Source organism: Panthera pardus, unplaced genomic scaffold (genome assembly GCF_024362965.1).
Source record: "Panthera pardus isolate Hobbes unplaced genomic scaffold, ASM2436296v1 HiC_scaffold_9, whole genome shotgun sequence".
NCBI lineage: Eukaryota > Metazoa > Chordata > Mammalia > Carnivora > Felidae > Panthera > Panthera pardus.
This window is the reverse complement of record NW_026527024.1, coordinates 1,854,713-1,881,207: the sequence shown is the minus strand read 5'-3', so window position 1 is coordinate 1,881,207 and position 26,495 is coordinate 1,854,713. Positions and strand designations below refer to the sequence as shown.

Here is a 26,495-nt window from a genome sequence, read left to right as displayed (position 1 = left end):
TGGAGGAGAGAGACCACTCCTGGGGTTCTTCTACCATGGATCCCAATCTTCCAAGAAGAGCTTTCCAAGAAGGCTGCTCCCCCACCATTCTTATGAGTGTGGAAGGTCTTCTCAATGAGCCGATCTGTGTGCCATTTGGGGCAGGACTGAGCTAACATCTCCGTGGATGCTCAGGCGGGGTGGGCTGTGACAGGGTGAGTCCAACTCAGAACTGGGATATCTGGTTCCTGAATTGTGTCCCTGGAGCAGATGAGGTGGGACAGGGAAAAAACTGGCTGGAGACAGTAGAGCAGTAGGAAGCACCCCTCCCCCTCTATATCTGGAGCATTGGGAATGTAATAACATGATTCTGACCAATTGGCTCAGGAGGAGCAGGTGGCGTAAGGACATGCCTGATAGAGGAGGGGGAAAATGTCATGACTTATTGGATCTTATTCCTCAGTGTCACCAGGGTTGGGCAAGGCAGGGAACTGTCCAACCTGTTTAGTTTCACTTCCACCATACACAGTGCCTGCCACATGGAGATATTAGTAGATATTTGTTCAAAAGTGCACTCCTAGTTTTCAAAGAATTGTGTGAAAAAAAGTTACTTTTTACTCTTCTAGTTTCTTCTGAACAGAACTTTTAGTAGCCACTAGGTGGCGAGGTTAATCACATCTGTGTGGCTTGTAAGGGGGATTTCTGTTTCGGGGATTTGAATTTAAATTGAATCTTGTTTTAATTTTGTTTTTGAACTCAGTCATTAAGTTTGAAAAGCATACCGTCATAAGAACCAACTGCAAAGTTGAAATAAAGGCCCTGGTGAATTGCTTTCTTCCTCAAGCTAAAAATGGTATGAATTTCTCTTCCATAGTGTTTCTAAATCAGTCCTTTTATGGCTTGGCTGGATGTAAATTCTTTCCATTCTTTATTCAGATAAACGAATGTCAACTCAGTTTGCCCTGCACAGAAGTCTTTTACTGTCAGAATCTGGCAACCTCCTTTGTTTATTGCTTCTGGCAGATCTGAGTCTCTGAGGAAAACCTGGCCCATTTACAAGTCACCTCCACAGCTCTTCCTCAGCCCTCCCCCCACTCCCCCCTCTTCTGCCCCAACAGCCTCACAGAGTCCCGGGATCTTTGGATTTCTCTTCTGCAGGAAATCAGAAGTCAAGTCATTCCTGCTTTTTGTTTAAAACAAAACAAAACCCAAAAGCAATTTGTTTATTTGAAAATACAGCTAAGATCAGTTTTGAGGTATTTGGTTTTTATTTTATTTTATTTTATTATTTTATTTTAATTTTGAGAGAGAGAGAGAGAGAGCGCACAAGCAGGGGAGGGGAAGAGAGGGAGAGAGAGAAACTCCCAAGCAGGCTCTGCACTGTCAGTACAGAGCCCAATGCAGGGTCGAACTCACAAACTATGAGATCGGACATGATCCAAGATCAAGAGTCAGATGCTCAACCAACTGAGCCACCCAGACGCCCCTTGAGGTATCGGTTTTGATGGGGAAAATGAAGATATACATCTGGAAATGACTCTGAGACTTTGAGATAGAGATAGGCAAATTACCTCAAATTTATCTCATTATTATTATAGTAAAACTGACTTTTTTTTTCCTGTGAACAGTTCTGTGAGTTTTAATGCACGCATAGATTCATGTAATCAACACCATGATCTGGATAAAGAATAGCACCATCACCCCCAAAACTCCCTTGCACTACACCTTGTTTAGTCCCAGTTTCTGTTCCACATTGTGCCTGTACTCAACAATTACAAAAAAATATTGTGCCACTTCCTCTGGCCATCATGTTTTCTGATGAGAAACCACAGAAATTTGGATCACTCTTCTTTGTAGGTAATGGGTCACTTTTGTTGGGTTGTTTTCAAGATTTTTCCTTTGTCTTTAGTTTTTAGCAGTTTGATCCTGATATGTCTGTGCTTGTGCTTCTTGGAGTTTGTTCTGTGTAGGGTTCACTGAGCTCCCTGAATCTTGAGTTTTATGGCTTTCACCAAATTTGAGAAGTTTTCAACCATATTTATCACACAAGCAAAAGTCATTCTTCTGGATAGCTTTCATTTACCTCCCCAGATAGTCTTTCCACCTTTCTCTAGCCTTCTGTGTGCCCCAAAGGAGAGTCTCGTATTGATCACATCAGTAAGCTCTCGTGTTCTATGACTTCCCACTGGGTTTGGCCAATAGGAAACAATAGCAAGAGATCAGAGGGGGGTACTTTGGGTATTTACTTGCCAGGATTCCTCCCTGAAAGTTCATCTCAGGCTGGCTGTGTCTCTCTGGGAAGGGGACAGCTCAAATCAAGTACCATCTCTGTCAACTTTCTCGGTGTCTGGCTGAAACACAGCAATTGCTTCCTTTCCTCATCTTTCGGGCCGAGAAGTAATGATACCCTCCGTGATCCCCCTAGGTTAAGGACCCCAGTAGGGCATGATCACATACAGTTCCCTACAGTTTGCTGGCACCCTTGTACGTAGCCCCTTTATCAAACACTTCTCAAATGATCCACTTCGAGTGTGCCGTCAATTTTTTTCATGGACCCTGACAAAAAGAGTGGTTTTTTGGGACCACAGTTGGCCTGTCACCCCCATCATTCCTAAGGACTCATCATCCTTGAGCAGGCAGCTGTCTCTCATTGTTCCTACAGGTTTTGATACTTTTCTGAGTTGGGCATCCTGAAGAACAAAGTTCCATTCAATTTTTGCTGATAGGTTTTACATCAATAGATTTGATGAATGACTTTTGCACTAGTCATTATTTCATATTGTTTTGAAATTAACTCAAGCAAAGGAAGTCCTGATATGTACTTTTTATTGTGATTATATCATTCAAACAGAAGGGGGAAGAAAATGTTTATGTGCAATTTTTATAATAATAATGATCATAATGCGTCTACCACCTAGGTTAAGAAGAAACTATGACCACTACCGCAGACCTCTATGCAATTCTCTGTAGACACACTTTCCCCATCCCCATTCCTGATTCCCCTACCCTGGTTTTCCTCTTGTCCATCTCCCTGCTTTCCTTTTTAGTTCTGAGATATGTAGGTATAAATAACACATTCTTTTATTTTGAAGTACTGAGGGGCAAGTACGAAGCTGGGTGTGTCAGGAATGGTCAAGACGGCCATCCCTGCATGAAGATCAGAGACTGGATTGCCCTCCAGCAAGTCATGGGAACCCTTTCTGACAGAAGTCGGTACAGAGTTAGGAGCAAGTCTAGGGAAATGTAGAAGTCACCAGATCTGAGGCTGCTGCCAGGGTTGTATTATGGGCCAGAAAGAATATGGTCAGTGGGTCACCATAGCTCACCTCCCACTCACTGGGCTTGAATAGAGCAAAGCAGAGCCCTTCTTTAGGGGGTGATAGGACCGTCCTCAGCATACCCAGGTGGTAGGATACTAAGGGGACATGCACAGGATCCAGACAATTCAAGTAAAATAAGAACCTGACCATTTCAGTCTTTGGTCTGATTCTGGTTGATCATACCCCACTTTTCTTCTATGACTCATGTTATCCACGTAGGCCCAAACAATGCTTCTTTAAATATATATAACCAGGGGCACCTGGGTGCCTCAGTCGGTTAATTGTCAGACTCTTGATCTCGGCTCAGGTCGTGATCTCACAGTTCATGATCTCTGTGGTGACAGCGTGGAGCCTGCTTGAAATTCTCTCTCTCCCTGTCTCTCTCTGTTCTTTCCCCCCTTGTGCTCTGTCTGTCTCTCTCTCAAAATAAATAAACTTATAAAAAAAGATATATAATCAGCTTTCAATTAGCTATAATCAAGTTGTGCTTTCCAGCTTCTGCTCTGGGAGATACTCAGTCTTTTTTTTTTATGTTTATTTATTTATTTTGAAAGGTGGGGGGAGGGACAGAGAGAGTGAGACAGAGAATCAGAAGCAGGCTTTGCTTTGTTCGAACAGAGCCTGTCTGACACAGGGCTCGAATTCATGAACTGTGGTCAGATTGTGACTTGAGTCCAAATCAAAGGTTGGATGTTGAACTACTGAGCCACCCAGGTGCCCAACATACTCATTCTTTAGATGAAGGATTTTATCCACAATATGCTGACTAGACAGGCTTAGCTCTCACTCTTTTGAGGGGAATTGTATTAATTAGAGTAACATCTGGCCGTAAGTGACAGAATATGTAAAATAACCCAAGTTTCTTTCTCACACAAACACTTAGGCGAGCAGCCCAGGATTGAGTATGTTGTACTATGGGTTACACTTTTTCTGTCCTGTTGTTCTCCAATGAATGGACTCCAGTCCCAAATCACCTTCTGGTCTAAGAAGGCTTGCTCTGGACCCAGCTATCACACCTGCATTCCAAACATCATGAAAGAGGGCACAGTGGGAAGAGGACACAACCCCTCAACGGGTGCTGCAGGGAACTGCATGTACTACTTTCTCCTAAATCTCATTGCCTAGAATTGAGTGACTTGATCATACTTTGCTGGAAAAGAGATTGAAAAATCTAGTCTGCATTCTGAGAAGTTATGTGCCCAGTTAACACCCAGGGGGCCTATTACAAGGAATAAAGGAAAAATGAAAACTGGAGAACAATACTAATCTCTGAGGAAGGGCACCCCATTGCTATTTCTAGGCACAGCAGACCACACCTTCTACTGTGCCTGCACAGTTCAGGTCCACTGATGGCTTAGCTCTGGTCTCCCTAATGCAAATCTAGAAGTTCAAAGGAGGGGATAGTATTTCCATTTGGGGATGTTATTTTACCACCTTTGAGGGAAAGAGGAGAGAGGATTTGGGGATTGGTGAGTACTTTCTGTTCTCCCCAATTTTGTCTCTAGTAATCCACATTGCTTCGACAAATTTGTACTGTGGGGTGTCCAATTTTTTAGACAGTGTTATATTTATATTTATCACTCAATCCTTACATTAACCATGGATTTTAGGTACAATTGCCTCTGTTTTACTTTATTTTTTAATTTTTAAAGATTTAGTTATTTTTGAGAGAGACAGAGAGACCGCAAGCGGGGAAGGGGAAGAGAGAGGGGCAGGACAGAAGATATGAAGCAGGCTCTGCACTGACAGCAGTGAGCTAGATGCGGGGCTCAAACTCACAAAACTATGAGATCATGACCTGAGCCGAAGTCAGACCCTCAACCGACTGAGCCACCCACGTGCCCCAATTGTCCCCATTAAAAAAAAATTTAATGTTTATTTAATTTTGAGAGAGACAGAGACAGAGTGCAAGTAGAGGAGGGGCAGAGAGAAAGGGAGACAGAATCTGGAGCAGGTTCCAGGCTCTGAGCAAGCTGTCAGCACAAAGCCTGACGTGGGGTTCAAACTCACAAACCGTGAGATCATGACCTGAGCTGAAGTTGGACGCTTAACTAACTGAGCCACCCAGGTGCCCTGCAATTGTCCTCATTTTAAAAGTGAAAAGACTATATTGCTCAAGAGGTAATTGTAACTGACTCAATGTTGAGGAACTAGTAAGTGGCAGTGCTGGGATTTGTGCTCAGGTCTTATTACTTCTGACCCAAAACTTGTCCATTCCTGCATTATTCTCCCTGTTGTCTCTGTTTTGACTCTGCAAGCCAGGGAGCTGTCTGGTTTGAATGCCTACCTGGTCCAACTCCCCACCCCCACCCCCCCCACCCCCTTTTTTTAAATGCTTATTTACTTTTGAGAGAGAGGGAGAGGGAGGGGCAGAGAGAGAGAGACACACACACACACAGAATTCAAAGCAGGCTCCAGGCTCTGAGCTGTCAGCACAGAGCTCGATGTGGGGCTTCAACTCACAAACCATGAGATCATGACCTGAGCAAAATCAGATGCTTAACCAACTGAGCCACCCAGGCGCCCCTAGTCCAACTCCTTGAGTTTCATGGGACAGTGAGATTGTCTGCTGATCTTGGTCTTTTTTTTTTTAAAGCTTATTTATTTATTTTGAGACAGAGCACGTGCACTTCCACACATGCACGAGCAGGGGAGGGATAGAGAGAGAGGGAAAGAGAGAATCCCAAGCAGGATCTATGCTCAGCGCAGCACCCAACTCGGGGCTCTATCTCATGAACTGTGAGATCATGACCTAGCTGAAACCAAGAGTCAGACACTTAACCAACTGAGCCACCATACGTCCCTGTTCTTGGTCTTTTGATGTGTATCAATTTGAGAATTGGCTAAGCAAGAACTAAGAAAGGCTGTTGAGTTTTTGATTGGAATTTCATTGAATTTTTTTTTTTAAATTTTTTTCAACGTTTTTTATTTATTTTTGGGACAGAGAGAGACAGAGCATGAACGGGGGAGGGGCAGAGAGAGAGGGAGACACAGAATCGGAAATAGGCTCCAGGCCCCGAGCTATCAGCCCAGAGCCATCAGCCCAGAGCCTGACGCGGGGCTCGAACTCACGGACCGCGAGATCGTGACCCAGCTGAAGTCGGACGCTTAACCGACTGCGCCACCCAGGCGCCCCGGAATTTCATTGAATTAATGAGTCAATTTGGAGCAAGAAGCCATCTTTACAGAACGGAGTCCTCCCTTTTGTTGACATGGTGTATGCATTTCTTTTTATTTAGGTATTCATAAACAGTTTCCATTAATTTTATTAATGTCTTGAATATATAGATTTCATCTTAGGTAACTTACAGTTTCCTTGTTATTGTAAATGGTTTCTTTAAGAAGTTATTTTCTCTTTTTTTTAATCAGTAAGGAAATAATTTTTTTCATAGACAGATATTAAAAGGTAAGCAATCCAAGGCTGGTTTGGCACATGCAATCATGCTGTGGAAGGCACAGGCTCCTTCGGTCTTCCTTTGCACCGTCTCCAGCCTGTGGATGGTACCCTCCTCGTTATAAGACAGCTCTTCCAGCTGGAAGTACAGGTTCCTGCTTCTGGGAGAGAATGAATAAAATGGGAGAAGGAACAAGTTCTGCTGAATTGACTACTAGTGGCCTTTTCTTCTGTAGGAATGCTCTCTGCCTTAAAGTCTGATTTTAACAGAGCCAGAGCAATTTAATTCTTATATAACAAAATATTTGTATTATATATAAAATGTGTAATTGTTTAAAAATTTTTTTTAATGTTTTTATTTTTGAGAGAGAAACAGAGCGCGAGTGGGGGGAGGGGCAGAGAGAGAGGGAGACACAGAATTGGAAGCAGACTCCAGGCTCTGAGCTGTCAGCACAGAGCCTGACACGGGGCTTGAACTCACAAACTGTGAGATCATGACCTGAGCGGAAGTTGGATGCTTTAGTGACTGAGCCACCTAGGTGTCCCTCTTGTGTTTTCTTAATTCAGAAAATTCCTCAGCCTTTATGTCTGATTTTCTCTCTATTTACTTTTCTCTTTCTTTCTCTCTCTTTCTTCCTCTTGGAATTCTGTCCATACATCAAATCTAAATATCTCTTAAGTAGTTCTCTATTTTCCATTTCTTTTTTTCTGTCTGAGCTGCATTTCAGATAAATCCTTTAGACCTATCTTCTAGCTTAGTATTTCTCTCTGCAGCTATGTCTAATTTGTTTACTAGGGTTTTTATTCTAATGACTATAATTTTCATTTCTAGAGGTTGTCTTTGGGGTTAAAAAATCTAATAATTTTTGCCAAGCTCTTATTTTTGCCAATACTTTAATTCCTTTTTAAAATTTCTTTAAACATATTAAGCATGCTATTTTTAGATAAGAAAATAGCAATGACTGAAGGATTTGTGTTCCTGATTTGATGTTTGTAAATTTATGCTGAATTTCAGTTTCTTTTTTCTTTTCTTTTCTCTTCCTTTCTTCTTCCTTACTTCCTCTCTTCTTTCTTTCTTCCTTTCTTTCTCCATGAAACAGTGTTTTTAGGAATTCTTAGAGGTCCAAGGATGTAGGTGAATTTCTCCTGACAGAATTTGCAATTGGTTTCTGACAGGTGTCTAAGGTCACTACCATCTTGAGGACTTTGAATTCTTTTCTCAGGGTCTCAGATCACCCAAGCAGTAGGAATTCAAGCCCCAAGTCTATATTAGAGTAGATTTGCTTTCATGGGTCTCCAGTCACTTCTTTCACCAAGAGTTTGCTCGTCACATACTTTGATAGGGTGGATTTTCCCCCTAGTTCTTCCCTGAAATTGCAGATTTATATACAGGATTCTTCACTTTGACTCCCCAATTTAAGTGACTCTAGGATTTGATGGCTGTCTTTAGCATGGTTATGAACTGCAGTTTTGGGTTACAGAGTTTGATAGATGCCTCCACAGCAGTGAGCAGGAAATATTAACATAGAGGCTGCTCCTTGCAAGGCCCTGTTTGAAGGACTAGCTCTGGGCTGCCTTCTCAGAATTTGGTTTTTGGAATGTTCTTATACTGATAAGGTTGTTTTGTGTGCTGGAAGCACTGAATTGCATTGTATCAACTTTCCCGGACTGTACAATGTGATTTCAGGTGGACACCTGCTTTTCTTCTGAGAGCCTTGAACTGTGGTCATTGTGCAAGTGGAGAGACTGTCTACGTGAACAGCCTCCAGGAAAAACCCTGGGCTCTGAGACTTCAGTGGGCTTCTCTGAGCAGAAACACTGCATATGTGTTTGTAGGAGTGCTGATAATAGTGACTCCATCTTTGGTCCCCCATCTTGTTCATGTTTGCTAGATTAGAAATGCCAGCCAATGTCGGGATGGAGGAGGCTTGTTTTGGCCCCCCATACATCTGTTAGAGATAACATAGTTTTTCCCTTTCCTGATGCCCGGGTGGTGCCTCAAGACCTAATATAAAAGGGTATCTGTCAATTAGGGGCATATAAACCATCTGAGGTGCATGTGAACCCTTTGATCTCACGACAGAATCTGTGGACTGAGGTCTGGACTTTGTGGAGAGTAACTTTGCAGCTTTCGTGGACCCCCTGCAAGTATGTTAGCCTGAATAAAACTGTGTAAATGCTATGGAGTGCCTCCTTCATTTTCCAGTCTCAAAGTGCCTTCCAAGTTTGGGGGATAGTTGATTATCCTTCCCCCACCTTTGAACTGTGTTATTGTCCCTCCCTTACTGGTAGGAGGATATCGGAAGCCTGAACCCAGACTCCTCCCGAGTCTACCTGATACACCTTTGCCCCTGGTTGATACTGCTGTGGACCCTTTTGCTGTAATAAATACAGCCATGAGTACAACCTTGTGCCAAGTTCTATGGATCCTTCCAAGGCAGCACTGAATGTGTGGGTGCTCATAGAAGTCCCAGACAGGCAGATCATAATATCAAGACTCAGCTCTCTGAATTCGTGCTCCTACTTCTATTGTAGCCTATTCAAGTTAGCCATGAATTTAAAAATATATGATTCATATAGTTTCCAGAAGCTCTAGGTATTTTTTTTCATGGGGCAACTATTCAGGGTTTCTATTTTCTCAACTGTCTTTAAAAGAAAATAATTTCCAAAATGATTACATCTTCTGTTTCTCACTTTTTCCAAACAGCCAAAAAACCAAAAAACAACAACCTCTCCCTCCCCCAAAAAACAAAACTAATTCTCAGTTTGCCCAGCATTCACTCTGTTAAATCTGAATCGTAGGGAGCAGGGCTCAGAGCCCCCGCTTGCCTCATCCTTTGTACACAGGCACTTGGATGTACAGTTCCAGAACCATCCTCAAAGAGAGGCTACTTTCATGGCCAGTGACTCCAGACCCAGATGGAAGGTTGGGAGAGGGAGGAGCATCTTAGGTTTGCATCAGCTCATTCTCCTCCACCTCTCCCAGCCAAGAGAAATTCCCTGGAAGAATTGTGCAAGAAGCTGGGAGCAACAGCAGGACATTTATTAGCATCACTGCTCAGGAGGGATGGGAAGCAGAGCGGGATGGTGAAGGTGAGTCAGCCAGAAGAGGCTTCTGTCACGATCAGTGGGGCAAGGCAGTGGGCACGGCAGTGGAGGCAGGATAGCTGGAGCTGCTGCAGAATCTCTTTTCCCCAATCTTGTCCTTCTCCCAGGAGCCAGAGGCAGGAACATGCAGTCCAGAAAGAGTCCAGGCTTGAACACTCAGGAAAAGCAAGGCTAGATTTCACTCACATGAAGCAGTTTCTTCTGGTCTGTTTCCTAAGGGAGGCGGAGGGGCAAGATAGCCCAGGGAGAGAAGGTGCAAATCCTTTCCTCCAGGGCAGCTTAGTTCTGGAGCCAACCAGATCCAACACTAGCCTCATGGTACCTGACGCAAAGACCCCTAGAATCTCACCATGGATGTGGACTTCCCTGCCTTCCTGGGGTCCTTATCGTGGGGACCACTTGATCAAGGAGTGAGGCTCTCTGAACTGGGCCACCAATGGTGTAGAAAGACAGGCATGATGCCCCTTGGGACTCGCTGTAAGGGCTCTTTTCTCCTCCTCAAGCCATGGGCTCTCCATCTCTGTCTCCTCTGGACAGTCTCTCCACCCAAACACAGAAGCATACTTTAGGGACTCACCTTACATCGGAGCCTTTTCCAGCAGTACAGACACACGGGGACCAGAGATGCCAGAAGCAGCAGAGCCCAAACCCCCAAGAGCATGGCCTGAAAACTTATGAACAGGACCTGGGGACAGAGGACCAAATCTGTCACCACCAAAGTGCTGCCATCTGTGCTCTGTGCTGTCATGCATTTCCAACCTAGGGTCTCTCTCTACCCCTTCATCCTCAAGTCTGTAGCTTCTTGAGGGGCTGAGGAAGGAGCTGTGCATGGGGGGTAAACGAGTCCAGCATGCAGAGAGCAGCCAGAAACCCCTCTTATCAGACCTCAGTGTCCTTGTTCCGACAGTGAAGGGCTTGGGCTATGATTTGGTGCCCCAGCAGCCCCAAGGCTTGAGAGGATCAAGGGAGAACATGCATTTAATGCCTTTGCAGTACTTTGCACACTCACAAGGTTAATTCATTTATTATTATTTCAGTGTTTGTATTTTCCACAAATCTATAACACCCACAATCCCAGGAATTATTTCTAGTTTGTTTAATGCCACATTGGTGGTGACACTAGTCACGCTAGGTGTGGGACAGGTAACACAGCCTTACTCTTGTGTTCCATCTTGGTCTTTCTTGCCCACTGCCAGCTGCACCCCTCCCTCTTGCCCCCCTACCTTCAGCATGTTCAGATAGGAGAGACACAGGTGCAGCCTTCTGACTTCTTCTGGACTCGGAGTGCTGGGGGGCGGGGTGCCCCTGTACCAGGTGCTCGAGGAGACATCACAGATAAAGTCTCCAAAATCAAAGTAGCCCTTATAGAAATTATCAGCCCCAATGATGATAGCAGCAATGGCCGTGGAGAAAGCTGCCAGGGCGAGCAGGGTCCTCAGCAAGGCCTGGTGAGCAGAGGAGGCAGAGAGAGACCTTGGAGACTCAGTGTCTCTGGGAGCCCAGTTGGGGAGAGAGGGTTAGGCCCATGTAGCCTATGTGTGTTTGAGCAGAAGGCTTGGTTGGGTGGCCTCCAGCTTCTGGGCCTGGTGCCCACTCCTGCCCTTCCCCAAACTCACCCAGTAGATGCCACCCCCGTTTCTCATAAATGAAGGCAACAGCTCCAGCCAGCACAGCCTGGGGAGAGATGGATGAGAGCAGGGCTAACACAGCAGATACAAGCCTTTCAGCTGCCAGTAACCCCATCAGACAGAGCCAGCCATGGGCTGGTCCTTCCCTGGCACACTGCAGGTGGGCCTGAATTTTTGAGCTAAGCTTTGTCATCTGTAGTAAGCTAATGGTGATGGTTGGGCCAGGATCAAACTCTCGAGGTGGCAGCATCCTCTGTTTTAGGGACATTGGAGAGCCCTCCCTCCCTTCTCCAAAACCTTCCTTTTAAAGCAATGGTGCTTTGTGAAATTTCCAGATGGTGGATGCCCTAGGATATTGGAGAAGCTCTCAGTGCAGGATGAGTCTCTGGGTGGTCTCTAGTCCAGGCACCCGTCCCAGCAGGTGCTCAGCAACCCCACAACCCGGGCTGATAGAACAGGACATCTAGTACATCATGGTAGACAGATGGATTTGAATCCTACCTGCAATTCTAGAACTAATCTGAGTGTTTTGCCTTTGGGTAGATGAGGATGATTACTTTTGGCTCCTCTCTCAATAAATGCGTGTGTTTTGCTATTACTCTGTGAGTGTGGGCATGCCAAAGGGCCCCTCAGTGCTACCATGACCTGCCCCCAAGCCCTTGTTGCACACACCCATCTCTTGACATTCATCACTGTCATTCAGTGACCCCTATTGGATTCCCACTGTGTACAGGGCCCGCACAGGGCACCAGGAAATGATGAAGAGTTGACTTTATCTTGTAGAGTATACACTCTCTAGTATGTTCTTCCTCCTCATCTCAATGCAAGTGTCTGGAAATCAGCTATGTCCTAGAGCCTTGGTTGATGTTTGCTGAATTGGGGTGAAGTGGCCCACCTGGTGGGAGAAGGCCGGGGCAGGAAACCAGGATAGCTGGCAAGTCGACTTTGGACAGACCACCACTTTCCTTGGCTGTTTTTTCATCTGCATTCTCAGCCTAGAATAACTGAGGGACTTTTTGATTGCTGACATTTTATAGTACCATGGATGATGTTGCTGGTGCTGATGGTGGTGGTTTATCACCTCTGATAGGAGGTGAATCTGCCCCTTCTTGGCCTGTCAACCATCCCCTTGCCGCACTCACCACAGCCCCTGTCCAGATGGCAGCTCCTGAGTTGCACAAGGGGGAAGAGTAGAAGATGTACAGGAAACTCCCTAGAACCCCACTCAACACCCCCAGCACGATCTGTACCACCTGGAGGAAAAGAGAAGAACTAAGAGCTGATTGCCAGATGCCTGGGCCCAGGAGCAACCTTCTGCCCCCAAGTCTCAGGCAGCTTTGAGGATTCCAGGTATAAACAGTTGGAACCCCCCATGGAAAAGAAATGGAGAAGGGAGAAGAGAGGAGGGAGAGCCAGCTCACGCTGGGTCTGGAGGAGGGGAGAGGATGGCTCAGGGCTCCACCACGTGGGACTTTAAATGGCCATGTCTCCCGCACCCTTTTAGCCCAAAGCCCACTCTGCCTACAGCTTTTATGGAGAAGGCCAGTAAGTACATAAAAAAGTCAGAAATGGAGCACAGGAGATCTTGATTTCTAATAAGATAAAACTGGCTCAGCATCTGATTCAGAGAGGCTGGTAAGGAGTGTGCACAGCAAAAGAAAGTTCTTCTTTTCCTGATGTGGGGAGCATGGGCACCCCTCTGGGCCCCTACTCACCCAGGAGGCCACCAGTATACGGCTCCTGCTCCTGGTCTGGGAGACGGCGCTGGAGATGGGGGAACGAAGCAAGGAGCATCCACTTATCAGGAGTTTGGCCAGAGCTGACTCCTGGTGGATGTGCACATCGATGTGGGTGGGCTGCAGGGCTCCAGGGGCCACCTCATCACTCTCTACTGTCCCCATGCCCGTGGACATCTTTCTGGGAGGGAGGAGGAAGGTAGTGTCAGGGAGAGCATTGGCAGAATGTTTCCAAAGATTTCACTGGCCTTTGGGATTGGTGGAGGTCCCTGATCACAGAGCAACATCCCTGGCCCTTTCTTGAGAGGTGTCCTGTCAGCAGAGCCTAACTCTCCTGGTGCTGTGGCAAATGCTGAGCCCGCTGGAGCCTCCCTTTTCACCCTCAACCTGCTGTCCCCCCATCCTCCCATGGCCTTGAGGTCCGGACCAAGCAGTGCCCTGGATTCCTCACCTCTCCAGACTCTTTTCCCAACTTGCATGTGCCATCGCGGTCCCCACCCAGAGCCCTTGGGCTCCTGGGAAGAACCCAAGTGACCGGCTGCCAGGTGAACTTCTGTTGCCGCAGGTGCTCCACAGAGGGTCCGGGGACCCCCCTCAGCCCCTAAACACCTCCCTCTCTACCAACAGCCATTCAGCTCTGCACAGCCTTTTCAAGGTGCGCTCCCCACTCCCACACACATCACACACAAGGAAGGACCAAGTTGTGTGCCTGTGGAGGTGGAGGTCAAGGCCAGACTGACTTGGTATCAAACAGGGACACACCTGCCTTCTGCTCCTGCCACCTTCCTGGAGTCCATTCTCCACAAGCAGTTGGTCTCTCCCTCCCACCATCCTCAGCAAGTTCTGGACCAGGCTTTGGAGGCTTGTGAGGGGGCGGATGGGAGTCCGGTGGGGAGGGGTCCTGGGAAAGGGCTGCCTGGCTGTGGGCTTGCCTCACCTGCTCTCTCTTTGGGTTTCCGGATGGGGGACGGCAGGGAGTGTGCCAACAGGGAGGGCTGAGCTGGAGCTGGGCACCAGGAGGATGGAGGAAGAGGTTGATAGAACACCAGAGGGGCAGGGTGGAGGAGGGGCAGGCTGAATTTTAGCCGCAGCCTCTCTGGAAGACAGCCCAGGCAGAAGGGCCCCTGTGTGGGGGGTTTCCAGCTGCCAGTACATCCTTGGGCTCCAGCTTGGAGAGCATGGGGGCAAGGTGGGTGGCCTGGGAGTCCATAGAGGTGATCAGCCCAGGGAAACCCTGGGAAGCTTTCCTCTCCCTAATGGCCACCTGGGCAGGTGCTTTCTGAACACAGATCTGCCAGTGCTGTGAGTGTGTGTGTGTGTGTGTGTGTGTGTGTATGTGTGTGCACTCCCATGCGCGCAGTCTCTTTCCTCCACCCCTCACCAGCCTGGTTATCTACTCAAGACTGGACCCCCCCCCAGAGGGGCCCCTTTGCCTCAGCCTTTTTCTGGGAAGTTGCGGTGCTGAAGGTCAGGCCCTCCTCCCTCTACCCCTGGCTTCTGCTCTTCTTCTCCTTCCTACCCGCTGGCAGGGGCTCCCAGAGGACAGCAGGTGAGCAGGGCCCCCACATGCCAGGTGGCCCCTTCCCTGGAGACTCTCACCACAGGACATTTTTCTCTTGCAGAGTCTCCAAAGCCAGTTCCCAAAGCCCCCATCCTATCTCACAGGATGCTGCTTGCCCCCATTCCCAGTTCCTATAGGACCTGCTTGGGGGTGGCGGGATGCCCTAGACAGAATGTGACCTGGGGAAGGGAGGGACATGTACTGGCTGCAGCAGCCTGGCTCTCTATCACCTCACCAGACCTCACCCTACCTTCATTGCCAGTGCAGTGGCTGAGACTCAGGTGGTTTGGTGGTGAGAAGTCCTTCAGAGTGAAGCTGGAAAGTGGAGGGCCCTGATGTGGCAGGGGTCTGGTGGTGTGGGAGGGGAGTTCTCATGGGATTGGCCTGGTCCAGAGGTAGAGCAGGGGGCTCAGCTGAGCTGGGATTGTAATGTGTTGGGGGAAGTGGTGGTTCCCAGGAGGCTCAGAGAGGGCTGTTCTGTGATGCTGGCTCCTGGGACCACAGGGGAGATCTGGCTGGAATCCAGCCGGACGTCCTTATGTATGTCTATCAATAAGTCTGAACCTCCTTGTGTGTCTGCAGAACTGTCAAACACCTGTCCTTTTTACCTCCAAAAAGACCAGGTAGGTGCAAGTATGGCACTTCTCTGAAAAGAACATAGAATACAAAGGGAAGACTTTAGGATTGCCATCATTGTTGTTGTTAGAATTGTTACTGATATGATTATGATTTCCATCATTGATGCTGAAGTAGGATGCCCATTAGAATTACTATGGAGGGTTGCTTTTGGAGGTGGGCAAGTTGATTCCAAAGTGCATATGGAGAAGTAACCTAGCAAAAATGGCCATGAAAGAAAAAAATAACATGAAGGGTTATGAAATGACTCAATTAAATATCCTCATTTTTACTCCATACTCTTTTTAAAGATTTACTCCATATTCATTTAATTAAAAATTTCTTACATTTATTTGTTTTTTGAGAGACAGAGTGGGAAAGAGCACGAGTGGAGGAGGGGCAGAGAGAGAAGGAGACACAGAATCTGAAGCAGGCTCCAGTCTCTGAGCAAGCGTTCAGCATACAGCCCGATGTGGGGCTCGCACCCACAAACGGTGAGATCATGACCTGAGCTGAAGTCGGACACTTAACCGACTGAGCCACCCAGGTGCTCCTCATTTAATTTTTTAAAATAAATTTACTCCATACTCATTAAAAATTTTTTAAATTTTTTTTGGAGAGAGAAGGGAGAGGAGCAGGGAAGGGGGCAGAGGGAGAGAGAGAATCTCAAGCAATCTCCATGCTCAGCGCGGAGCCCACAGGGCTCCATCCCATGACCCTGGGATCATGACCTGAGCCGAAATCAAGAGTCAGACACTCAGCTGACTGAGCCACCCAGGCACTCCATAAACCCTATACTCATAAGTAAAATTGTGGCAATGGTACCCGACTCATCAGAAACACCAATGGGTGGAGTATAAAGACTAGAATAGCCCTGAATTCCAATGAGAATTTCGTTTTTGCTCAAGGGAACATTTTGAACCAGTAGGACAAAGATAATATATTCTTCAAACAGACCTTATCCTTCAGAAGTTAACCATCTGGGGAAAAAAACCCCATAACAACTTGGACCCATACATTCCAACTTACAAGATAAATCCCAGATGGATTGACATTTAAACGTGAAATTGTAAAGAAATATTTGGAAATCATATCACAGATGGCAATTTTTTGAATACGCAAAGAACTCCTACACAAAACAAAACAGTAAAAATGAGAAGGACATAGGATATGAACAGAGAGCTCACAGAAGAAGAGAAAAAAATGGCTCTTAGACATAGGAAACAATGACCAATATCATTCATAATAAGAGAATTATGGATTGAAATTATACTGGAATAGTCACAGAAAGCAGATCAGTGGTTGCCTCAGGCCAGGGGTTGGGGGGCTTACTGGGCAGGGAACATTGCAGAACCTTTTGCAACATAGAAATGTTCTCTATCTTGATTGTAGTTGGGGTTGTACAAATGTATGAATTTGTCCAATGTCGCTGAGATATACACTGGAAGGGGGCAGTATATTACATAAAACTAATTAAAATCTAAAATGAAATGTAATTTTCCTGATATGCATTCGAAAAAGACTTAAAGATTTGCTGACACCTTCCTCTGGTCATGGAGAGGGGCAGTGGAGCTTCTTCCATCTTGCTCCTAAGTGTGAATTTCATGGGGTAGCTCCATAGAGGGCAGTATCTATTCAAGTGACAAATGCTTATCCCATTTACCTGCCAATTGTTTGTAACCAATTATTCACTGGTTTGTAAGAGACAATTATTGTTTGCAAGAGAAAATAAATGTCTATCAATAGAAGACTGCTTAAAATTCATGATGTGTTCCTACAACAGAATACTTTGCAGCTGGACAAATGAGTGAGAAAGGATCATTTCTGAATACAGTTCTGTGAACAAATCATTGTGCAGACAGTGTATGTAGTATCCTGCCATTTGTGGACAAAGGGGGAAGAGAATATTTTTATATGTTTTTGTGTGCAAAAAAATGTCATTGTAGGATATAGAAGAAAATGATAATATTAGTTTCTGACTAGAAGGCAACTAGGTGGTGGGAGAGCAAGAGGAGAGGGAGGGTTTTAAAAGTATACCCTTTTATATCTTTTGAATTTTTTCACCATATGGAAGTGTCATGTGTAAATATGTATACTAAGTAAATAATTCAGATTCCTTTCTTTGTCCAACCCAAGACCCAGACAAACCATATCAGACAATTCTGGGGAGAGACCCAAGAATATACGTGGTGAAGAACTCTAGAGGTGATTTGGATTTGCATCGCAGATTAAGGCCACGGTGACATTGATACTTGCTCTGGAAAGACCCTTTGGATGTTGACAAGGGACCGTTTTCTCTCCTTTCACTCAGGTGACATATTCCTTTTTATCTTACTTGGTTCCCAGACCTCACTTCCATACATCTTCTTCCCAGCAGGAAGGATGACCCAAAATATGGTGACTGTGAATGGAGTCTATGTGGCCTCTACGCTGTCTCAGCCCACTCACATCAACATCCACATCTACCAGGAATCATCTTTGGCACAATTGTTCAAAGCTGGGGCCTCCCTGAAGGAGCTTTTTTCTCATCCTCTGGACACTAGCCCTTTCAAGGCCAGGATGAGCTATGGGCAGCTGGCACTGGGGGTAAGAGTGGCAGGTACTGCAGAGGTTGGTAACTCTCCTTCCATAGGATGGAAAAAAAAGTGGGTTGACTCCTCTTGAGAACTTACTAATTGTATCCCATCTTTTTTGGGAAAAGAAAGTTTTAGCAGGTTCCCCACACACTTAGATGGAAAAGAATGATGGGCCTCTTCTTTGGTACAGCACGGGCTGTCCCAGCTGGAGGTGGGGGATACGTGGAAGAATCCCTGGGGGCTGTTAGCTCAGTTGAATGGAACCCATGTGAACTGAGGGCCTGCAGATGTGAGGCAATATGATAAGCACTTCAGGGAGAATTACAGAGAATCCCTAGGCTGTAACTTAAAAGTGCTCAACATCCATCAGAGGGGATCAGATCACTATACGCATAACTAGAATTAAAGGTAAAGCAGGTGAGATCCTTGGGAATTGACCTGCAGGAGTTGGCATCTGAGCCAGACCTTGAATGGAGGAAGAGTGCATGTAGACAGAGGTGAAAGATGGAAGAAAAAAAATCCCATGTCAGGAGAATGGCAGGAGCAAGGAGGGAGAAGAGAGTATGCATCGGGCAAGTCCCGTCAGAGTAAAGAGAATGAGGTTTCTGGCAGATCAGACTGGAAATGCAGCCTAGGGCCCTATTGCTGAGAGCCCTGAGTGACAAGGTGAGAAGTTGTCCTGAATCAGCATCAGTGGTGGGAAGGCTGTGGGTGGCTTCTGAGCAGGAACCTGGACTCTGGGCTGCCTCACAGCTGGGAATTGTCCAGATAGGAAGGGTGGAGGGTCTGCACCTGCCTGGGTCACAGTAGAAATGACAAAGAAACAGAGGAGTCAACATTATCTGTAAATGATGTCTCTGTTACTTGGGAGTGGGTGGGCTTGGGGTACAAAGGAGGAAAGGAATCCAAGAACATGCTGAGGTTTGGAGTGTGGGTGACCAGGGCAGTGAGGTCCTGGAAGTCAGGAGAATAAGACACTGGGGGTGCAAGTGAGGTGTGGAACTTGGACATGACAGATCTGAAATGCTGCCGGGATGTGTAGGTGTTGACGTCCAAGAGACTGTTGGGTTCTCCAGGAAGCAGGTGCTGAGTCAAGAGTTCAATGTGCAATGTCACAGTGTGACAGCTATGGAATGAAAAAGGAGGGAGCAAGATTGGCAAAGGGAGCCACCAGAGCATGATGCAGTCCCGATAAGGTCTCTGCCAGCCCAGTACGGGGCTCCAGAGCAAGGACTGCCCATTATCGGATGCCATGTTGGATGAAAGTGGCCCTCATACCACTGCCCTGCTTCACCAGTGGCCAGTTGGCCATCCCCAAAGAGTGTGCCCATGGCTTGAAAGATGAGGGGACCCTGAAAATGCTGACCACTGAAAGCTATCAGCCAACACAACTCTTTTTTTCTCTTGAAGGGAGTCCTTTCATCCCATCTTGGATGGGATGATGGGATTCCCAAGGGACAATGAGGAGAAAAAAGTGAGAATCATCAGGTAGGATGACAAAGTGTGATATTTAGGAAAATGTAATGATAAGAATTCACATCATAGGGATGATGAAGAGCCATGATATGCTTGCTGGTTCATGGATGTAAAGGGGCCAGAACCTTCTAGAATCAGAGCTGCAGAGAGGTCAAGACAGGAAAAGGAGAGGAAAGACAGCTAGGTAGGAGCTGGGTGGCCATTCCTGGGGCCTGTGGACTGGTGGAAAGGGACCTGGCTTTTCACCTTGTCTTTCAGGTGACCCAGATATTGCTGGGGGCTGTGAGCTGTGCCCTTGGAGTGTTGCTGTGCTTAGGGCCCTGGATAGAGCTGTGTGCCTCAGGCTGCGCCTTCTGGGCAGGGTCTGTGGTGAGTAAGGAAGGGGCTGTAAGCTCAGTGGGAGGCAAGTGGTTATGGGTGAGGAGAAAGTTCCTTTGGATCTGGGTCAGGGATTTGGGGAAGAAACCAAACACCCGGATCCAAATGCCCTTTGCCATGAGGAAGGTGCCTTAAGGGACAAGCAAAACCCTTTTACTCTCTACATCCCTCCCTAAGGCCAGGCTGGGAAGGATGGGGCAGCTGTAATGGAGCCCATCACAAGTGTCCATATGCTTACTTTCTTTGTCAGTCCTTCGGATCCTGCTTCAAATCAGCAGTCCTGGGAATGAATGAGGGGTCATTTCAGGAGGGTAAACTGGAGGCCTTTTCCTGTGTCTTGTCTTTCCAGGCTATTGTAGCAGGAGCTGGGGCCATTGTCTATGAGAAGCACCGGGGAAAACTTTCAGTGAGTCTTGGGTGTCCTCTGTCCCCTCCTATGTCTGTTTTTCTGCCCTAGTTTTAGGTCTTCTTCCCTTTGGTCCCTGATACCTTGGGATCTTTGCTACTGGGGGGATGGGGAGGGATTTCTGGGCCAGGAAGTGAAGAAGAAGAGACAAGTTTGGAGCCAGGACCTTATGGCTCTATCCTTAATAAGGAGGGTCTGAGCCCCTGCACTTCTCCCTTTTAGGGCTGCATATCAGGTCTGCTCATGCTGGCTGGTGTCGCCACAGCCATGGCTGCTGTTGTCCTTTGTGTGAATAGCTTAACCTGGCAAAGTGATGGCTTCTATGACATCAACTATGTGTGTGATTACCCAGAACCTGCTGCCACAACCACTGGGTACCAAGAGACATGGCAAAGAAGTCACAAGTCACATTGGACAGAGGATAGATGTAAAACCTACATGCAAATACTGATGGTGAGAAGAGTCCAGTCTTCCAGAGATCCATCACAAGGCTCTATTCCCAAGGAGCTAGGGCACCGGAGGGCAAAGATGTAGGCTTTTTGAGCGTGGACCTAGGTCTGTGGTTCAGGAGGTTTTAACTTAGCTGGAGACATATTTCAGACCCTCATAGCATGAGAATTCCCTGAATCAAAGGGAATGAGGAGCAAAGAGGAGACACTGAAGAGAGGACATCATGGAATACCCTTCTAGCTTTCCTGGTGTGCCCCTGTCCCAGTTACCTATTGTTGTATAACACAACACCCAACATGTTGTGGCTTAAAACTAACTTGTTATTACTTTTTACATTCTGTGGGTTGGCTGAACTCAGGCAGTCTTCACTTGGGTTTTTTTTCATGCAGTTGTAGTCGGATGTCAGTTGGGGGTGAAGTCGTCTGAGAGCTCATTTGGGCTGGATCTCCAAGATGGCTCTCACATGGCTGGGAGCCCAGCTGAAGCCATCAACCAGAGAGCCTACAATGGCTCCTGCATGCGGCTTGGGCTTGGGCTTCTCATGGCATGGCAACTAGGTTCCAACAGGAAGTATCTCACTGTGCATATTTTAAGAGGCAGGAAATGGAAACTGCCAGGCATAGTGTCACCCTCCACTGTATTTTATTGTTCAAAAACAATTATAGGCTGTTCCAGATTCGAGGGGTGGAGAAATAGACCTGCCTCTTCATAAGGTGTGGTAAGGTCACATTGCAGACCACTATGGCGTAGAGCTGTCGCTGTCCAGTAGTTGGAAAATGCACTCCGTTTTTGTGGGAAGTAGTTGGTTGGACAGAGTCTGATACCTGGCTGGGTTGATAAGATGGTTGTAAGAGCAGAATCAGAGGAGCAGACTCCTGACTATCTCTTTTTCTTCCTTCATCTCTAGAACTTGTTCCTAGGAATCCGTGCTCTGCTCCTGGCTGTCTGTGTCCTGCAGGTCATTGTATCCTTGGCTTCCCTGAGCGTGGGTCTTCGAAGCTTGTGTGGCCAGAGCTCTCAGCCCCTGGTGAGTTTTCGAGGATGCACTGAGGAAAGAATGGGTCTATTTGGTGAAGCTCTGGGAACATGGAGGGTCATCAGGGAGCACAGCTCAGCTGCTTTCTGGAACTTGGCTGAGCCCTTTGCTGTGTGAGGAGCATGTGCCAGCACCGTGTCTGGGTTGGCCTCTGCCCTCTGCCTCTCCAGGCCCTCCTTTGCCCCTTTCTGTCCCAGATCTCTGGCTAGCTCACCCTCCTCTGTATCTTTTCCTTCCCCTCCTCTTTCCTTTCCCAATTTCAAGTTCTATGAACAAGGTCCTGTCTTTTCTCCCACAATTATTGACTTCTCCCTGGTTTTTTCAGGATGAGGAAGGGGCAGAGAAGGAGCTACTGGGAGAGAATTCAGTGCCTCCCTCTCCCTCCAAGGAGAAGACCATGGATGCCATCATCCTGTGAGCCGCCAAAGACCCTGCCTGGGCTCCCACATGTCCCTGATGGGAGTAGCCCAGCGCTACTGGGGAGGACAGCACCCACTCCCCAGGACTCCTTGCTGACCTGCCCTTCACACTTGCCTCTCTTTAGGCCACTGTCCCGGCCCTCCTCCTCTCCCCACTGTTCCCATTGCAGTGGCCTCAAGTCATTGAACAGGTGTTGTCGCATTTTCTCCAGCGCTAATTAAACAGAAACAACAGGAAAAATCATTTTGCCCGGAAAAGATGTGGTCTCCCTTTGTTTATGCACACAGTGTGCTGTGAAGCGACTTACTCTGTGTTGATACATATTGAATTAAATGAGGGCCAGTTTGTGACATGGAAACAAAGTCCCACTAAGACTAAATTTAATTATGTTCTGCTCTATATCCCAAGTGGCAAACTTCCTTTTTTTGATTTCCTTCTATTCAGTGTAAAGTGAAAATAATTCTCATATACTGTACTTAGAATCTTTTTACCTATTGAATGTGTCTTTAAGCATCTGTAATTTTGACTATAACTTTCTTTGGGATTTATGGGACTATGTGAGGCATGGAGCAAGACTTTTTTTTTTAATGTTTTTTATTATTTATTTTTGAGAGAGAGACAGAGCACGAGTGGGGGATGGTTAGAGAGAGAAGGAGACACAGAATCCAAAGCAGGCTCCGGGCTCTGAGCTGCCAGCACAGAGCCTGACTTGGGGCTGGAACCCACGGACCGCTAGATAATGACCTGAGCCTATATCAGATGCTTAACTGATGGCTCCAAGCTCTGACTGAGCCACTCAGGTGCCCCTGGAACAAGACATTTTCCTCCCTCCCTTCTTTCCTTCTTCCTTCCTCTTCCTTCCTTCCTTCCTTCCTTCCTTCCTTCCTTCCTTCCTTCCGCCTCTCTTTCTCTTCTTTCTGCAGTAATTTGTTAGTTCTTTCCCTTTACACACACACACACATGCACATACCTATTATTTTTCATTTTCATTTTAAATGATATGAGGAATTTTTACAACTTTTTTCATTTTCAGGGTGCCCGAGTGACTCAGTCGGTTGAGCATCTGACTCTTGATTTCAGCTCAGGGTTGTGGGATTAAGCCCTGCATTGGGTTCCTCACTGAGTGTGGAGCCCGCTTAAGATTCTCTCTCTCTCTCGCTCTGCCTCTCTCTCCTCTTGTGCATTTTTTCTTTCTCTTTCTAAAATAAAAATAAAAATAAAAAGAAAGGAAAATAGCTAAAATTTTTTTTCACTTAAAATTTTTTTTAATGTTTTATTTATTTTTGACAGAGAGAGAGAGAGAGAGAGAGAGAGAGACAGAGCATGAGCAAGGGAGGGGCAGAGAGAGAAGGAGACACAGAATCCAAAGCAGGCTCCAGGCTCCAAGCTGTCAGCACAGAGCCCGACGCGGGGCTTGAACTCACAGACCGCGAGGTCATGACCTGAGCCGAAGTCAGATGCTCAACTGACTGAGCCACCCAGGAGACCCTTTTTTCACTTTCTTTATACACCTATAAAAATATGTTATAAATATATAGGTGTAAGCATTTCTGAAGGGTAAGAAAGCAGGTTATGGTCTGTAGAGTTAACAAGTCATAGTGAGTCTGGCTATCTGATTCCAACGTAGCCAGCGGCCTTGTACCTCCATGTGGCTTTATGAAATCTCTGTGAAGTGGGATTTATCACTCCTTAGCAGACCACGGGAAGAACTGGTCTTCAAATCCAGGCAGACTGGCTCAGAGCCTCAACCTTCACCCACCACACAGTGCTGCCTCACTGGGTTGTGCTGAACAGATGTAGAGCTGCTAACATGAGTGAAGGATGGCCCTGCACATGGGGGTTCAGAATGGAAGGTCTGTGCCTGTCACCCCAGGGCCCCTTACCACCTCATCTTTGATAGAGGGTGTAAATAAGCTTGTGGAAGAAAAGGTCACAGAGATGAGACAGAAATATGTTCAGAGTACTGAACAGGGGTTGGCAAATTTCACCCTGAGGGTCAAGTCCCATCTGTCACCTGTTTTTGTCAATAAAGTTTTATTGAAACATAACCACACCCATTTGTTTACACATTGCTTCAAAGGCAGAGTGGAGTGGCCTCAACAGAGACTGAATGGCCCACAAAGCCTAACATATTTACTAGCAGACCTTTTACAGAAAAAGTTTGCCATCCCCTGGTGTAGGGGACCACAGTGGGGAGAGTGGCTAGTTCTACTGGGTGATTGACGGCAGCCTATATTCTTTTTTTGGTTTGTTTAATTTTTTAATGTTTTTATTTATTTTTGAGAGAGAGAGAGAGAGAGAGAGAGAGAGACAGAGACAGAGCACAAGCCAGAGGGCCAGAGAGAGAGGGAGTCACAGAACCAGAAGCAGGCTCCAAGCTCTGAGCTGTCAGCACAGGGCCCAATGCGGGGCTCGGACTCATGAACTGTGAGATCATGACCTGAGCTGAAGTCGGACACTTAACCAACTAAGCCACCCAGGAGCCCCAGGAGCCTATATTCTTGCTGCCTCAAGTGTCAATCTGCCCCCAGATGCACTGGCCTGTGTCATAGGCAACTCAGGGAGATTGCTAGAGATACAAACCCTGCCCCACCCCAGACCTGCTGGATAAAAATTTGTATTTTCACAAGATGTACAGGTGGTGTTTCATGTGCTGAACACATTTTGAGAAGCATAGGGATAGATAATGACACCTTGCTGGGGAGAATTCAGATACGGAACATGGCCCCTTGAATTAAATCTTTTTGTTTTAGTTCTTTGTATGAGCTTGTCAGATGCTATTAGTTTCTGTGCATCAGTGTTTCTAAACCAGTCCATTTATGGCCAGATCAGATAGAAGTGGTTTTCATTTTTCATTCTGGTAAATAAATGTCAACTTGATGAGGCGGTTTTTTGGGGGGTTTTTTGGATGTTGTTGCATGAAATGGTCTCTTACTGTCGGAGTCTGGCAACTTCCCCCGGAAGTTGCTAAGTCTCTGAGGGTGGAGCTCCCTCCATCTCATCTCTCTCCCCTCCCCCATTTCCTCTATTCCTGCCTCCCCTGCCCTCCCTCTCCTCACTCTGTGACTAGCCCTGGATGTTTCTGAATCTTTTTCTTTTCTGTAGGGAATCAGATGTGAAACCCCTCTCCCCTTGCTTTTGTTTACTTAGAAAAACCAACAGCTATTCGTCTATTTGCACAGCTTGGTCTTGGTGGTGAAACTGTATATATAGATGGAAATGACCTCATGACCCTGACATGGGTGAGGCAAGTAATCCTAAGCTTTATTTACATTTATTGAAGGATTTAAAACCAGAGTATAAACAGGAAATTGTTCTATTTTTATTTCCTAATCACTGCTTTTAACTGTGTTTTGTCAACTCGTCATTTCCTCATTGGATATGAGGTCCTTCAGCATCAGGGCCAGGTTCCAGATTCCAAAACCTGCACATGGTCTCACATTTGGTGTTCAAGACCCAGTCCTATTCATTTTCATTAGTTTTTTATTGTTTATTTAAAAAAATTTTTTTTTTTAACATTTATTTATTTTGGGGACAGAGAGAGACAGAGCATGAATGAGGGAGGGGCAGAGAGAGAGGGAGACACAGAATCGGAAGCAGGCTCCAGGCTCTGAGCCATCAGCCCAGAGTCTGACGCGGGGCTCGAACTCACGGACCGCGAGATCGTGGCCTGAGCTGAAGTCCGACGCTTAACCGACTGAACCACCCAGGCGCCCCATTTATTGTTTATTTTTAAATGTTTATTTATTTTGAGAGAGAGTGTGTGTGTGAGAGTTTGAGCAAGGGAGGGACAGAGAGTGAGGGAGAGAGAGAGAGAGAGAGAGAGAGAGAGAATCCCAAGGAGGCTCTGCACTTTTAGCACAGAGCCGGGTACGGGGGCTGGAACCCATGACCGGTGACTTCATGATCTGAGCTGAAGTTGGATGCTTAACCGACTGAGCCACCCAGGCTCCCCACCGTCCATTATTTAAAACTTCACTGGTCAGAGCTTGGCTCCCCTGCTCCAGTGTAGACCAGGATGCTAGACTGGGAGGGACCGGAAGGAACTGTACCCCACTCTGGGAGGCACCAGGCAATTCCCCCACCCTCTGCTCCATTTGCTGCAAATGGGAAAACTTCCTGGAAAAGTATGTCCAAAAGACAGAGCGCCGAGACGGTGGGAAGGGGAAGTCTTTCTGGCAATGGGAATCTTCCTTAACTATTTCTGGCCCTTACAAAACACAGTCTTTTCAGATACATTTCTGAGAACAAGGTCAAACCCCATTGTCTCAAATCGCACAAAGAAAGCCCTGGAGCCTCATGTCCAAAGAACTTTCTCTCTCTCTCTCTCTCTCTCTCTCTCTCTCTCTCTCTCTCTCTCTCACACACACACACACACACACACACACACACACACACACACACGAAATGTG

The 26,495-nt window shown here is 46.7% G+C and overlaps 2 protein-coding genes across 4 annotated transcripts; one reads left to right on the top strand and one right to left on the bottom strand.

The window, feature by feature from the left end:
* TMEM176B (transmembrane protein 176B) lies at positions 1-22,326 on the top strand. 3 transcript variants are annotated; one of them, XM_019424758.2, is made up of 8 exons: positions 1-194; positions 9,680-9,786; positions 17,719-17,927; positions 19,652-19,762; positions 20,121-20,177; positions 20,400-20,630; positions 21,535-21,654; positions 21,989-22,326. In XM_019424758.2, exons 3-8 carry the CDS (start codon positions 17,724-17,726, stop codon positions 22,079-22,081), a joined length of 816 nt encoding a protein of 271 aa, XP_019280303.2. In that variant the 5' UTR covers positions 1-194; positions 9,680-9,786; positions 17,719-17,723; the 3' UTR covers positions 22,082-22,326. The 3 variants fall into 3 exon arrangements, with proteins under 3 accessions (XP_019280303.2, XP_019280302.2, XP_019280301.2); XM_019424757.2 differs by lacking the exons at positions 1-194; positions 9,680-9,786 and adding an exon at positions 14,584-14,714; XM_019424756.2 differs by lacking the exons at positions 1-194; positions 9,680-9,786 and adding an exon at positions 14,587-14,714 and having other exon boundaries at positions 17,716-17,927.
* On the bottom strand, positions 9,716-14,231 carry TMEM176A (transmembrane protein 176A). Its single transcript, XM_019424751.2, is given in 8 exon segments — positions 9,716-10,014; positions 10,379-10,486; positions 11,025-11,246; positions 11,418-11,432; positions 11,434-11,475; positions 12,572-12,682; positions 13,145-13,346; positions 14,103-14,231. Coding segments are annotated over 7 exon segments (738 nt in total). The 5' UTR covers positions 13,343-13,346; positions 14,103-14,231; the 3' UTR covers positions 9,716-9,972.
* Positions 22,327-26,495: the final 4,169 nt, after the last annotated feature.

Coding starts and splice junctions, on each gene's coding strand:
- TMEM176B (XM_019424758.2), top strand. CDS start 17,724: ATGACCCAAAATATGGTGACTGTGAATGGAGTCTATGTGGCCTCTACG. Junction 20,178..20,399: donor AGCACCGGGGAAAACTTTCA/GTGAGTCTTGGG, acceptor TCTCCCTTTTAG/GGCTGCATATCAGGTCTGCT. Junction 20,631..21,534: donor CCTACATGCAAATACTGATG/GTGAGAAGAGTC, acceptor CTTCATCTCTAG/AACTTGTTCCTAGGAATCCG.